Genomic DNA, 15,375 nt, shown 5'->3' on the forward strand with positions numbered 1-15,375 from the left:
GGCACTTGAGGGTGGGGCCACCAGCCCCGGGCACGCAGCCCTTGGAGGGGGCCCCGGCCCCGGGCGCGCAGCCCTTGGAGGGGGCACCGGCCCCGGGCGCGTGGCTATGGGGGGGCCCTGCCCCCGGGCATGCGGCTATGGGGGGGACCACCCCCAGGCATGCGGCTATGGGGGGGGCGCCACCGGGCGCGCAAGTGTCCCCGCCCCCTGGTGCCCGGCGGGCGAACGGCGACGCCCTCTGGTGCCCGGCAACCTCAAATGGTTGGGGACCACTGATTTAAAGGGATAGATTTCTAGATGCACAGCCACTGCCATTGCAAGCTGCAGCAGTGAGAAAAGACTTTAAGAAAGTTAGCAAAGAAAAACAGTCTTGCGCCATTTGAGACAAAGGAGGGTCTCTTTTGGCTTTCAGTTTTCATATAGGTTTTATGTTCCATAAGTAGTGGGCAAAAAGAGGGAAACAATACAGGCAGACAGTTAGAGAGACCCACTACCTAATAGATTTCAGTATTAAGGCTAAAATCAATTCTGTTGTAATAATGAAACTGTAAAATTAAAGAATAAATACCCAAAAGTGTTAAACTATAACTGGAATATTATTAAATTGATTTGCTCTCTGGCTTTTTGCCTTGATTTCCCTGTCTCATATTCCACCTCCCATCCTGAACTCCTGGTCACCAGCAAGGACTTTCTAATATAGGATTGAGGCAATATGTGTGGAGTTTTTTCCTGCAAAGCTGTCATCTGCCTGTTTTTCTGGTATCAGTCACATTCAGAGAGGAAGATCATGCCTCCTACAACTTTCATTACCTAGTCTAGTTTGGAGGATACTTGATGGTCCTTAAGTAACCCTGTAACCCACACATCATGTTGATGCAATGACACTGAATATGACAACACAAGTTGTCCTGTCAGACAGAGTGAATCTGGCATCGTCATTTGTAGTGATCTGTGCAGCTGGCATCACTGCCATGATTACCAACAGGATACACCCTGCAATTCAGTGACTATACCAGGAGGAAGGAATTTCAGAATCTCCTACAAGTAAATGAGAGGCTTTTTAAAGTCAGCCTCCTGCCCTATTCTTTCAGTATTTCTCAGCACCACATTCTCTCTTGCATAGCATCCATCTTCTACATCACAGGTGGAGAACATTTTTTGGGTTCGGGGCCACTGACTCAGGAAAAATCAGTCAGGTGCTGTACACAAGTGAGAAGCAAAACAAACAAATAAACCTCCCCTGGGAGTGGCCCCCAAATGAGAAGGAGAAAGACACTCCCCACATTTCCCATGCACACCAGAGCTGAGGGGAATCCAACCAATTCGATTTTGTGTGCCCCGGCCCTGTGATGAGGCATTTGGGCAGGGGCTGGAGTGTCACCACAGGATCCCCAGTTCTGGGGGGGTCCCTGACTCTCGGGAGCCAGATCCAGGCAAGCCAGGGGCTGCATCTGGCCCTCGGGCTTGAGGTTCCCCAACCCCTGGTCTACATTAAGCCTGGGACAGATTCCCATCTGAATCTATCCATTCCCCTTAAACCTAAGCTATAGAGAAAACAAACAACTAGGTTTCTGTCAAAAAAAAAATGTATCCTAGAGTCTTCAAACTTTTGTCCTTCTTGTTTCAAATTTTAGAAATAGCAAGAAAATGACATCTTGTCTTCCTTGATTTTTATGGCAGTCTATTTGAAGGATTAGAAAACAGGACGGGGAGCCAAATTATACAGGGGGAAACAAAAATAGCAGCAGCAACAAAATAATTTTAAGAGTTGACTAAAAATCCCTTTCTATTTCAGTTTCCATTTCCTTATTAATTTTGCTTCTACAGTCTTACTAGTTCTCCAGTTACTCTTTTGGGAGAAACAGAATAATGTGGATCTGTATGTCTAATGTAAAATACTAAGTACTTCTAAAACTTTTTTTACCCCTTCTTTAATCATTATAAAATAGCATAAATAAATACACATCTAAAAGGCACAAACTCAACTATTTCCTATTTACTTTTATTCAGCTCAAGGAATATTTGAGCTGTATTTCAAACCCAATCCTAAGTAAGTATCTTGCAGTACAGAACATTTTAGGTAATAAAGCCTATGTCTATACTGCCAGGTTATTTTGAAATTAGGTATTTTGAAATAATAACTCCTGAAATAACTATTTCAAAATATGCTTATTCCTCTTCACAAGCAAGAGTTATTATTTTGAAATAACAAGCCCCGTTAGGGTACATCTACACAGCAGTGTTATTTTAAAACAACTGACGTTATTCTGAAATAACAATGTGCGTCTACACTACAAGCAGTTATTTCAACATAATGTCAAAATAATGTCAAGCTGGAGGACTTCTTACTCCAACTCCTCATTTTACAAGGAATAAGGAAAGTTGGAGGAAGAGTGCTCTTTCTTGGACTTCCTGCTGTGTAGACAGAGCCAAAAGCCAAAATAAGTTATTTTGACTTAAGCTATGCAATTGACGTAGCTCAAGTTGCATAGCTTATTTCGGCTTTAGCCCTACTGTGTAGACATGCCATTATTTCAAAATAACAGCCTTGTTATGGTATGTCTACACAGCAGGGCAAAAGTTGAATTAAGATACATCACTTCTGCTACATCATGTGCGCAGCTGAAGTCAAAATAATTCAGCTTTTGGCACTGTCTACACAGCAGAAAGTCAAAGGAGGAACACTCTTCCTTCAATTTCCTTTACTCCTCGTAAAATGAAAGTTGCAGGAGTTGGAGCAAGAAGTCCTCCATCTTGACATTATCATATATATAGTAGCCCAGTGACTGAGAGTCTGTAATGCTGATGTACACGGCCATGCCCCCAGCTGTGTACATCAGCGGCCCCCTTCCCCTCCCGCTGGGGTCCAGCTGAGTGGCGCAGCATGAGCGCTGCTCAGCTGGGCCTCAGCGCGAGGGGAAGAGCGGTGGGGCGTTGACGTACACAGCCGGGGGCGTGGCCGTGTACATCACCGACCCTCCTTCCCCTCCCGACATGGTGCTGAGTGCTGCGCCCCTTAGCCGGGCCACCGTGGGGGAGGGGAAGGGGGAGGCGGTGACGTACACGGCCCCGCCCCTAGCCGTGTACATCACCGCCCTGCCCCGCTCCCTCCTGGTAGTCCAGCTGAGCAGGCAGCACTCAGCCAAGCACCACAGTGGGAGGGGAAGGAGAAGGGGAATGGGGGCAGGGAGAGACAGAGGGGAGAGAGAAGCAGGAGGAGGAGAAGAAGAGAAAGGGAGAGTGAGAGGCAGAGGGGGAAAAGAGAAAGAAAGAGACAGAGAGAGAGGCAGGAGGCGGAGGAGAGCTAAGAGAGAGGGGGGAGGCAGTAGGAGGAGAGAGAGAGAGAGGGAGATGGAGTGAGAGAGCTCAGGAGAGAAGACCTGAAAATCCCGTCTTATGATGGGCTAATTGGCTAGTCATATATATATATATATAGTAGCCCAATGTTTGTGACTCTGTAACGCTGAAATGCTGGCTGTTGCCCTTGGCGGTGCTGTTGCCTGAGTCATATCCTTCACCTCCCACAGTGGTGCTCCACTGACTTCTACCACCATGCTGCATGAGGAGCACGGGGCCCAAATAGCCACTTGCGCCGCTTGCTACCCCGTGACAGCCTGGCTGAGTGGCACAGAAGTCAGCCGAGTGCCACGGTGGGAGGGGAAGGGGGGCGGGGCAGTGACGTACATGGCCAGGGGACAGGGCCTGGACATGTACGTCACCGCCCTGCCCCCCTTCGCACCCCCCCTCCTCCCTTCACCTCCCACAGTGGTGCTCGGCTGACTTCTGCGCCACTCAGCTAGGCCGCCGTGTGGGAGCAAGTGGCGCAAGTGACCTTTTGGGCTTCATGGTCCCCTGAGTGAGAGGCGGGGGGGGGGGGAGAAGAGAAAGAGAGAGATAGAGAGAGAGGCAGGAGGCAGAGGAGAGCTGAGAGAGAGAGAGAGAGATGGACATGGAGCAGAGACCCGAAAATCCTGTCTTATGACGGGCTATTGGCTAGTTTCAAAATAATGGCTTACTGTGTAGACATGCACTTCGCTATTTTGAAATAACATCAATTATTCCAAAATAACGCTGATGTGTAGGTGTACCCATATTGTGGACACTTGCCTTCTTATTTTGAAATGAGAGGAATTATTTCGAAATAACTTCCTAGAGTAGACATGCCCAAAGTGAGGAAATAGCTCCAGAGTAACAACTTTTATCACTAATGTTATTCTGCGAGCATATCATCCCTACTCTTTTGTTTTCTGTGAGTAGTCCTAAGGATGATGCAGTGCTAATGAACAACCACTTTTAAAATCATCTCCCCACTTTTCTCCTACTCACAGCAGGGTTGGTCCACTGTGCACTCCCCAAAATGCATCTTCTTCAATAACTTTCAGGTATGTGTTCTTGTGCAGGTAGCTGCAAAGAAAAAATGCACAATTATCTGGTGATAAAATTATATATCTCCCATGAACTACCATAAGTTAAAAGGAAATAAAAATATGAACACCCTGGTGAAAAAGAACAAGAACTAGAAGCTGCACAAACCCAGAGTTACAACATGGACCTTTTATTTTTTTTAATGCTTTAAATAAACTTGACAGAGAGCCAACAACTGCCCACATGAAATTTATTTGGTGACTGTCAGTCCAATTGCTAATGGTACAAGTGTCCACATCACAAGAACTACTTCAGTCACAAACTGAGTAGAGGCAAACAAGACAGAATAAGTTATATATAATGAACATCCTACCTAAACTTTAAGAATTGTCCTTCCAGAGTAGGGTTGAAGCACACTGGCTAAGCAGAATGGAGGAAACTTGCCTTGCCACTGCATGTACTATAGTTATTCTGTGTAGATCCCTTTGTCGTAATATGTTTCCAGGACAGGTAGTATGGAAGGAGGCAGTGTGTAAAAATGGAGTGGTAGTGTTGGCATTCCTGTTGAGGAGGAGGTATTGAACCCTCAACCAAAATCTCAAAATAACTAGTAAGATGTGGAGAGTTGAGATGTTACAGGCTGATCTTGATTTTGTCTCCTGTGATGTTTTTTCTGCCTAAGTCTCTGATCATAGGTTCATTGCTGCTGGGAATAGGGTGCTGGGAGGAATAGCTGGGTATGATAATGGCCTTGATTCTTTCTGGGCTTCAGTACATACATGCCTGGTGTTTTGAGTGTCGCCCTGGAATCTTTAAGAGTGTGTAGAGATGTATGGTTATTTTCAGGGAAACGCTTCTGTCCTTCAAAAGGGAGATCTTTCATAGTTGTTTATATCACTTTAGGAAAAGCGGAGAGATAGAGCCAGGATGTTCTGTGCATTACAAGGGTGGTCACTAAGGCTATGTCTAGACTACTGCAAATCGAAAGTGCAAATGAAGTGCAGATTTAAATATCCTGCGCTTCATTTGCATAGTTGCATCTAAGCACTTTTTCCAAAAAGGATCTTTCGAAAGTGAGAGTGCAGTCTAGATGGGGTTCTTTTGGAAAACAAACCCTTTTTCGAAAGAACCCCTCCTGGAGTACAGCCAATAGGGAGGGCTAGAGAATGTGAGAGAAGCTTGCCTGTCTTCTGCTGAATTTGTGCATAAGGGACTTCAGTCTTTATCAGTCTGACACCTTTCAACAGCACTAAATTCAGAAAGAAGTTTAAGTTGAATTGTGTTATTTTGAAAGCTGACAAGAACCCACCTCCCACAGCCAGATCTTTATCTCCAGAGGTCAGAGTCAGAAGAAAAAAGTGATGATACTACAAATTGCACCTCCCAATATGAAAGTAGCTGGATCTTTGTGCTAAAGTGTCTGAAGTAAAACAACATTACACTTCACATCTTTAGGTTTCAAAGTCAACATCATATTGGCATTACATTTGGAATCCATGTCTTCAGAATCTACATTTTATTGAGAAGAATGCAGAGTTATTATTTCTGAGGGTACGTCTAAACTAGCTTGTTAGTTCGAGCTAGGTAGGGTAATGAGGGCAAGCAGAGTTGCAAATGAAGTCCGGGATTTAAATATCCCGGGCTTCACTTGCATGTTCCCGGGCGCCGCCATTTTTAAATCCCTCTTAGTCTGAACTCCGTGCCCGCGGCACGGAGTAGGTAGTTCGAATTAAAGATCCTAATTCCATGAGGAGTAATGGTAGTTCAAATTAGGATCTTTAATTAGAACTACCTACTCCGTGCCGCGTGTAGTTGCGGGCACGGAGTTCGGACTAAGGGGAATTTTAAAATGGCAGCGCCCAGGAACATGCAAGTGAAGCCCAGGATATTTAAATCCCGGGCTTCATTTGCAACTCCGCTTGCCCTCATTACCCTACCTAGCTCGAACTAACGAGCTAGTGTAGACATACCCTGACTGTTTACAGACAATTCTGTTCTAGGTCATGTGTGGAAAGTTTCATTTATAACAATAGAGATTACAGACTTCTTAAAAAATGAATACAGGTGAAGGTATTCTGCTGGTTCACATCATAACAGCTTAATTCAACACATGTTTAGAACTCCAAATTAGGGTGAACTAAGATTGAAAACTTGTTTCTTTTATATGATAGTAAATTCTAATATGGCCAGCAGTTCTAACACACAGAAACTGAGATTAGCAAGACTAGTAAATCCTCAAAAAAATCCTCAAATTATATTTTATCAAAATAATTCAACATTAAGACAAATATAATGACTAAAAACTTTCATTCAGAATGTATATACTAGTTTTTGGAAAGATGAAAGTATTTGGAAAGATGAAAGCTCACAGTCTAGAAGATAATTTCCTCAGGATTTATAAACACATGTCACTTCTTGGGATTTCTGTGAACACTGACACATAGGCTACGTCTACACTGCAGTACTATTTTGGGATACTATTTGGGAGGTATCCTGAATAGCTATTTCACATCTTTTGAGCGTGTCTATTATTTTGAAATACAATGGGCTCGCTATTCTGACATCTCTGTAAACCTCACTCCATGAGGAGTAAGGGACATTCCATGAGGAGTAAGTGCTGTGTAGACAGCATCAAATTTCAAAATAAGTGATTTCAAAATAACATCGAAATAAGATATGCAGTTTGTGTAGTTCAAATTACATATCTTATTTCAACCTACAGTGTAGTGGAGATGCACCAATAGTCTGGGAATGCTCTGGTATTACCCATCAATAGTCCCAAAGGGCGCATCTACGCAGCAGGGCTTAACTTGAAATAAGCTATGCAAATTGAGCTATATCAATTGCATAGCTTATTTTGAAATAGCTTATTTCAAGTTTTGATGCTGTGTACACAGCACTTATTTCAAAATAGAACACTCTTCCTCCAACTTCCCTTAGGGCATGTCTACACTTGCCCCCTAGTTCGAACCAGGGAGGCAAATGAAGCACACCGAAGTTGCAAATCAAGCACAGGATTTAAATACCTTAAGGGATTTAAATACCTTATTTTTCTGAAAGGAAAGAGAGGGTGTGATCCTGTGTAATCATTTTAGAGTCAATCAGATATGAAAGGTTGCTTTTCCTAATGGGTTTTCTTACATTTCTCTTTAGACTCATGTCTCATACAAAACTATCAGAAAAAAAATCATGACTACTAAACAATGTTTTTTATAGTCTGTCTCACTAAATGCTCATTTTTCTCCATTTCTTAAAAATGTCTAAGTGCCATGCATCTCAGCACCATTATTGACTACTCTGCCAAGACCCAGACCAGAAGCTGCACTCAAAGAATCAGAGTCAGGGTATGTCTATACTACAGACGGTTTTTGTTTTTTTTAAATGGCCATTTTTCTGAAAAAACTTCAGTTATGTCCTGTGACGGACCCGCGGGGGTCCGCACTGCCAAGGGGGAGGCTCCGCCCCCCTGCAGCAGGGAAATCGAACCGCTACTGCAGCCGGTTGAGGCAGTCTTGGTCTCCGGCTCAGCGAGGCCAAGCAGAGAAGCAGCGCAGCCCTGCCACACAGGAGGCGGGGCCGAGCCATGCCAACACTCCCCGGCGGGATGCCGGGAGAGCGCACGGGCAAGCGAGCACCAGGAAGCTCAGGAGGCAGGGTTCCCAACGCTCCGCCTGACGTACCGGAACGGGACAGCACAGAGGGGGCTGGGCGCTGGCGCTCAGCATCCATCCCCAGGCTGTTTGAAAAGTGGCCAGGCCAGAGTTAGCGGGGAGATGCACGGAGGAGGCGGCCCCATCCTGGCCGAAGGAGGGAAGACCTGCCCCCGCGCTGGAGGAACGTAAGCAGGACCCGCGGGCCCCCGGAGCACCAAGAAAGACCGGAGGCGGATCAAGCAGGATAAGGTCCCGCGGCGGGTTTTTGGGCCAGGCCACTCAGGAGGGGGATAGGAAGCATCCCGGGATGGCGCGCCTCTGGTGCCCGTGGACAGAGGAGTTTCAGGATTAACCCCCATCTGTCGTGCAAGGGGAGCATCACCTTCTGCACTTAGGGCCCCGGGCTGGGTCCCGGTGGAGAGGGCAGGCCCAGGTCCCCCTTCCCCCACACGCTCCTATCCCAAGGGTTCACGGCCACGCCAGTGAGCTGGAAACTCAACTCAACTACTACATACTTTTTCTGGACCTCGCCCAGGGTACGGACTAGACTTCAGGGTGGTGGACCCTACTCAACCCTTTGATAGGGGGACTCACGGGTTGGCTGAACCCCCCTCCCGATCCGGGAGAGGGAGATCGCACCTGAGGACCTGTCCCGAAGGGCAGAGGACCTAAGAAACAGACCCAAGTCTGGCAGTGGGTCCGCTGAACCCCCCTTCCGGGTGGGAGGGGGTGGTTGCACCCTTAATACTGTCACATGTTCACACTGCAATTGTGTTCTTTCGAAAAAAATTGAAAGAACAGAAGGGTTTTTCCAACATTGGTAAACCTCCTTCTATGAGGAAGAAGCCTTTTTCCGAAAGAGCTCTTCTGGAAAAATGCATGTGTAGACAGGGAAGAGGGACTTCTTTTGCAAGAAGAGGAAAGAGGAAAAAGCACAGGTGCCCTGGTGGCCCTTCTCCCGTAGTAATCACAGCTTACATGCAAGATAGCATCCAGACTGAACTGCTATCTTTTGAAAAAGCAGATGGCTTTTTTGATATGCTTTGGCAGTGTGGACGCTCTCTTTTGGAAGAAGTTTTTTTGAAGATATCTTCTGGAAAAGCTTCTTCTGAAGGAAGCCTGTAGTCTAGACATAGCGTCAGTGTAGGAATTCAAAAGCATTTCTAGTTTCTTCTTCATATCTGACTCTGAAGCCACTGTAGTAACACCTACTATGTAGGCAAGGGTATTTGGGTGACCATGTCCGGCAGGCCAGTCCTTGGGCATATGCAGAATATGCAGCTGTCTAGAGAACTATTAAATTTGGAGCAACTGGTGCTCCAAATTTAGTGGTGCTTGAAAAACCTGCATGCTGCATATGCAGACCCTGGGCCCAGGGCCAGCGGCAGAGCCCTGGGGCAGTACCTGGGACCCAAGACGCAGGGTTAGCAGTGGAGGCCTGGGCAGCACTCAGGCTGAGTGCAGGAGTGGTGGCAGAGACCTAGGCAGTAGCCAAGACTTTGGCTGGGTGTGAGGCTAGTGTGGAGGCACATGTGGCATCCAGGACCTTGGCTAGGTGCAGAGGCCAGCAGTGGAGGCCCGTGCAGCTGCAGTCCTGGCAGCTGGGAACCCAAGTAAAAGGTGGGAGTGCTGCAGCGTGCAGTAGTTCCCATGACTATGCTTTCTGACCCTGCTCCTGCCCCTCCCCACAGTCCTAAGTGCAGTCCCCACTCAACAGTGCATAAGTAAAGGTAGCAATAGAAAACTGCTGTGAAAAGTAATATTAAGAATTATACAAGTATCAATTTTCAAAGCAGGCTTCATTAGATCACCACCTCTAGGTTCGCACTGCTGCTGGCAACAGGTGCTGCTTTCAGAGCAGAGTAGCCAGAGACCAATGCTGAGTGGGTGCCCAGCTGTGAAGGCAGCGCCACTGCCAGTAGCAGTGAAGAACTTCAGAAGTAAGTGAGGTGATGCAATACCTGCCACCATTTCTTCAGTGTCACATTTGACCTTTGCTCTGAGTTAAACACTGCTCTGAGAGGGATAGATACAAGGGAGCTAAGGCATATTTTGGCATAGCTATAGCTCTCAAAAGCCCCTTTTTTCAGTGATGCTCCTGCGTGTGTGTGACTGTTAAATTATAAACTACTTTTTATTTGCCTATTCTAATGTTCTGATTGGTCTGAAATGTAATGTAGCTCTTCAGCTGCTGATCAAGACCTCTAATGTTGTATGAGGCCCACATTTTAGACTAAAAACAGCAAACGTGAGCCTGTGATACTATAATTCTCAGAGTCCAATTTATTAAAATCGTGATAATATAAATTAAGGATGTTAAGTATCATATAATTCACTAATCGAATAGTCGATGCATTTTTGCATTGACTATTCGATGATTGGCTAGGGCAGCACTGCCCTTTTTAAATGCCGCTGTGGTGTTTCAAAGGGGCAGTGCTGCACAGCTCATCCTGGGCTCCGTGAGGTACTGTCCTTTTGAAACACCGTGGCCGCATTTCAAAGTGGCAATGCTGCACAGAACCTGGGGTCAGCTGGGAACTCCAGCTGACTCCAGGCTCCATGAGGCGCTGCCCCTTTGGCATGGCATTTCAAAGGGGCAATGCTGCTTGGAGCCCACAGTTAGCGTGAGACTCCCCAATTGACCCCGGGCTCCACACTGCGGCGTTGAAAGACGCAGTGGCACATGCAGCCCGGGATCAGCTATGTGGCAGCAGTCCTTTGAAACACTGTCGCAGCGTTTCAAAGTGGCAGCGCCACATGGAGCCCAGAACCCCAGACTATGTGCGGTGCTGCTGCTTTGAAGTACCCTCCTCCCTCTCCCCCCCTCCCCCGCTGCCTCTATCTGATAGAGGCAGCAAGAGGGGGGGGGGGGGGGAAATGACTAGTTGACTATCCTGTCAACTATCCAAAAAGTATTTGCTTATCGGATTGGCAACTAGTCCTTAACATCTTTAATACAAATACAGTACTTTTGTTTAGGAACAACAATTCGCTGCATTATGTTTTACAATACTTTAAAAAAGTAAATACACTATATTGCAATAGAGAGAGGTGTGTAATTTTCTAAAACATTAGATTTAGATTATATATTTTATAGCAGTTGAACTGTGTTTTGTGAATGTGCTTGCAATGCCCACATAAAGGCCTTGTAACCTCAATCCTGGTTTAAGATCCCCTGAATTAGGTCATTCTTGACAGCTGCTTGTCTAACCCAGGGCTACTCAACTTTGGAAGCTCTGGGGGCCACAATGATGCTCAGAAGGGCCGCAACTTAAGTGTGGTTGGATATACATGCAAATATACATGCAAATATATGCAAATAGCTTCTTTCACACGATGGGCATGAGTACAAAGATTAAGGCAAGACTACACAACACACAGGCCCCATTTAAGTCAGTTCTGATGATATTAATAAAATGCAATATTTACCTAATTTCCACCCATATGACAGCACTTTTAATGAGCAATGACAGTCCAGGAATTTAACTACTGAAACCCATATCAACAGAAGTCCATTATATTGATTACTTTTTTGTTTTGGCTCCCACCCACAGGTAACAGGTTGAGCCACGCATAAATCCAAACTGCATTGCGGGCTGCAGACAAACGGGCTCCGGGCCACACATGGGCCACATGTTGAGTAGCCCTAGTCTAACCTGTACTTTAATATTTCCAATGACAGGGATTCCACAACCTCCCTTGGCGATTTGTTCTACTTAACTACTCTGATACCTAGCTAGTTTTTTTCTAATGTCCAGTCTAAACTTCACTTGCTGCAATTTAGGCCCATTGCACCTTGTCCTATCCTTAGAGGTTAAGGATAACAATTTGTAAAAATCTTTTTTGTACCTGGAGAAAACTGGCGTGTCCTTCTTTTAGCCTCTATGTTAATGGACTCTTTGAATTCTTCCCAGCCTATTTTAATCCATTAATTAGATGTGTGAGGAAGGGGGAGGGAGGAATTAATTAGCACTGATGTGGGGCATGGGGTAAGTATCAAACCTAGAGATGGCATTCACCATAGCGGAAGTTCATGCAGAATCTAACCGTCCCATCCGATTTAGGAACTAACATGACTGATCTAAGCCACTCACTCCGATACTCTTCCACCACCCCCAGCATTAGCATCTAGCCCAGCTCTTCCCGCGCCGTGTCGCACATCTTCCTGGGGAGCGGGCATTTGTTGTCCCTCACCTTTTAGCCTGGGTTGGTGGCAATGTAATGACTTGTAAGCCATGGTCCTCCCTGGTTTGGCCAATAGGACATGCATAGACTTGGCAATTAGCTCCCTTAGCTGTTCCCATTGTTCAGGTCAAAGGACTTGTCTGATGCCTACCAAGTGGTGTTACTGTGAGTCTCTGGCCTGTGGCCTCAGCTCTGGCTCCGAAGGGTACAGAGCAATCATCATGGCTTCTCGATCCTTCCAGGCCTTTAGGAGGTTTACATGATATATCTGGATCTCCTTCCAATGCCTCAGCAGCTGTATCTCATAATCCACCGGTCCTACTCTTTATGTCACCTCAACAGGGCCCTGCCACTTTGCTGGTAACTTGGACTCTGCCGATGGTTACAAAAGCAACACTCAGTCTCCTGGCATAAAAGGTCCTCACATTTGCCCTGTTGTTGTATTCCCTTGTTTGTTCTTCCCGGGCTCTCTGCAAATTCTCTTGCTAGCTAGCCTGACTCCCTAACAGTTCCCTCAGCTGCAGCACTTTGTCCCATAGGTGGGGATACTAGGGGAGGAGTTCTTTGCTCCTGGGACAAGTCAGCCCTGCCCCATGCTGGGGTGTCCCCAAAGATCTCCTTTGGCATGCTTACCCTGGGTTATAGAGGTGCCCCCAAAGGGGGGCATCGGTGTCCCTCCAATTGCACTCCAAGGCCACCGGTTCTGTCCTTTGCCTGGCATTCTTGGGCTATGTGGTTTCTGTTCTGGCTTTGGTGGCTCCTCCATTGCTATATAATCCTCTGTCAAGGAGATTCACTGGGCCACCACCCAGGGCCTGGCTCTGTTGGGTACCATTCTTGGCACAGCTGCTGGCAGTACATCTCTGGGCTTACCCAGCTTGGTCTAATATGGGTATTCCAGTGCCTTATGGGGGGGTCCAAATTTTGGTAAGCCATCTGAGCCAGCCTGGTCAGGTAGGGTGCCTGTAGTGTGTCCCAACTCATTCAAATGTCACTAGGTAGGCTTCCAGATCATCATGGGGCCCCATCTTTGTAAGTCATATGGACTACCCTGAGATGCCACCCCTGACTCCCGCTTTAGCTGCTCCTGGTGTTGGGTAACCTGCAATTGTTGGCTTACCATCTGTTGGAGTAGTTGGTTCTGCTGCTGCTGCTGTTGTGCTGCCTCCTTCTGCTGGTTGTCCAACAACCACTCGAACAGCTTGCTGGGATCCATCACATCTACCAGATTTTGCTAACTGCAAACTCCCCCTTTTTCTATCTCTCCCTTTTCTCACCCTTCTTCTCTACAACCTCTTGGGGCCCCCTTCTGTCCCTCTGCACTTCCCCTTATAACAGGGACGGAATCTCTCTAAATGTCCACATTCTCTTCCAGTTATCATGGGAGGTGAGGGGCGACATGGCAGATCTTGGGTCTTGTCTGGGTTGCTCCACTCTGTATTCATTCCAACCATTTATTGCCACTGTCAGTGGGGCAGTAAAGCCCAGCAGCCTAGTGAGTAATGACCCCAGTCAGTGGGGAGTGTCACATTATTGGATTTTAAGGTGAGCAGACAGATCACTGCTGCGACCATGGGGGGGTATTTGCCCCAAAGTCTATCCAAAGGGGGCCATGTGAGGTGTCAAATGAAAGTTTATGTTCTATTGATTCTATATATGCTACTCATGTACTTATATGTGGAGTTATGAATATGGACTCTGTGCTGGTACTCTGAACGTTCTCTGCCTGAGGCAGAGCAATGGACCTGGGCTGCCTGTTGTAAAGAAGGTTTGTTCAGTTGATGACTATGCTAATTAGCACAGCCCCAAGGATAATGTCTCTCAAGGTGGCCCATACACACCTTAGGAATGCATCTGGAAACATGCAACTAATCAGGGCATAATGGCTGCCAGCATGTGAAACACAGACAGATCACTTGACCATGTGACCCACTCCAGCTTGGGAGACACCAGGAATGGATATATAAGTGCCATGAGGCGGATTCCATTTTGTCTTCAATTCTGCTACTGATCCTAGATGCAGCCTTGCAAGGGACAGAGAGCCAGGAAGGATTGTGGATCCATCCTAACATAGGATGTGCACCAGAGACTTTTAAGATAACCATTGGTAACTCTGAGCTCATGGGGCCTTTCTGGCTCCCCGCCCTGCGCTACTTCCTACCCTGTCTGATGGCCGGCATCTTCCCCACCTGTGTCCTCTGGGCTAGTCACGCCTCCCATTCTGTCCCTGCTGGCAGGCCTCTGCCATGATGTCTGCTGGCTGCGGTAACTGCTCTGCTGCAGCTGTTGTGGGTGCTGCTGCGGTTGCAGTAGTGGTTGCTGCTGCTGCTGCTCCTGGGCTCTGGCAGGAGCTGCTTCCCTTCCATGGTCAGCCCTCACCTGGCTTTTAGGGTATGTCTAGACTACATGACTCTGTCACCAGAGCCATGTAGATTAGTTTACTAGACATACCCAAATGAAGCAGCGATTTAAATAATCGGCATTTCATTTAAATTAAAATGGCTGCTGCGCTGAGCCGATCAGCTGTTTGTTGGCTCAGCGCGCTAGTCTGGACGCTCCACGGTCGACATCAAAGGCATTTGTCGACCACCCCGTTATGCCTCGTGGGATGAGGTTTACCGGGGTGGTCGACAAATGCCTTTGATGTCGACCGCGGAGCTTCCAGACTAGCGCGTTGAGCCGACAAACAGCTGATCAGCTCAGAACGGCAGCCATTTTAATTTAAATGAAGCGGCATTATTTAAATCGCCGCTTCATTTGGGTATGTTTAGTAAACTAATCTACATGGCTCTGGCGACAGAGCCATGTAGTCTAGACATACCCTTATACTGGGCCTGCAGTTGGAGCATGCCCAGCAACGCTGCGGGGGAGGGGACCTCTCAGCTAAGCAGACCTGGTTAACCCTTCCTGGGCCAGTGCAGGATTGGTACACTCCATCACAGGATACAAACTAAAGGATGTCTCAATGGTGACTGATAGAAGTTTATGTAGCTTGTCATAGCAGCCAAAAATGATTCAGTTTAAGAGTAAAGAACCTTTTTGCTATTGGCTCTGTGCAATTGAGAAATCAGTGGCTGGCCTGAGTCCAGTTCCGAGTCCACATCACCAAACACGCAGTTGCAACTGGTACTACCTACCTCACTGTGAAATCAAGCAATAGAAAAGCCTACAA

At 46.9% G+C, this 15,375-nt stretch overlaps 1 protein-coding gene across 1 annotated transcript in view; it reads right to left on the reverse strand.

The window, feature by feature from the left end:
• The window catches only part of TSHR (thyroid stimulating hormone receptor), a 129,285-nt gene that overhangs the window by 18,280 nt on the left and 95,630 nt on the right, over positions 1 to 15,375 (reverse strand). Inside the window, exon 9 of the mRNA XM_006115977.4 lies at positions 4,327 to 4,404. Within this exon, the coding sequence (XP_006116039.2) occupies positions 4,327 to 4,404 (78 nt within the window). The remainder of the gene's footprint in view (positions 1 to 4,326; positions 4,405 to 15,375) is intronic.

Source organism: Pelodiscus sinensis, chromosome 4 (genome assembly GCF_049634645.1).
Source record: "Pelodiscus sinensis isolate JC-2024 chromosome 4, ASM4963464v1, whole genome shotgun sequence".
NCBI classification, from domain to species: domain Eukaryota; kingdom Metazoa; phylum Chordata; order Testudines; family Trionychidae; genus Pelodiscus; species Pelodiscus sinensis.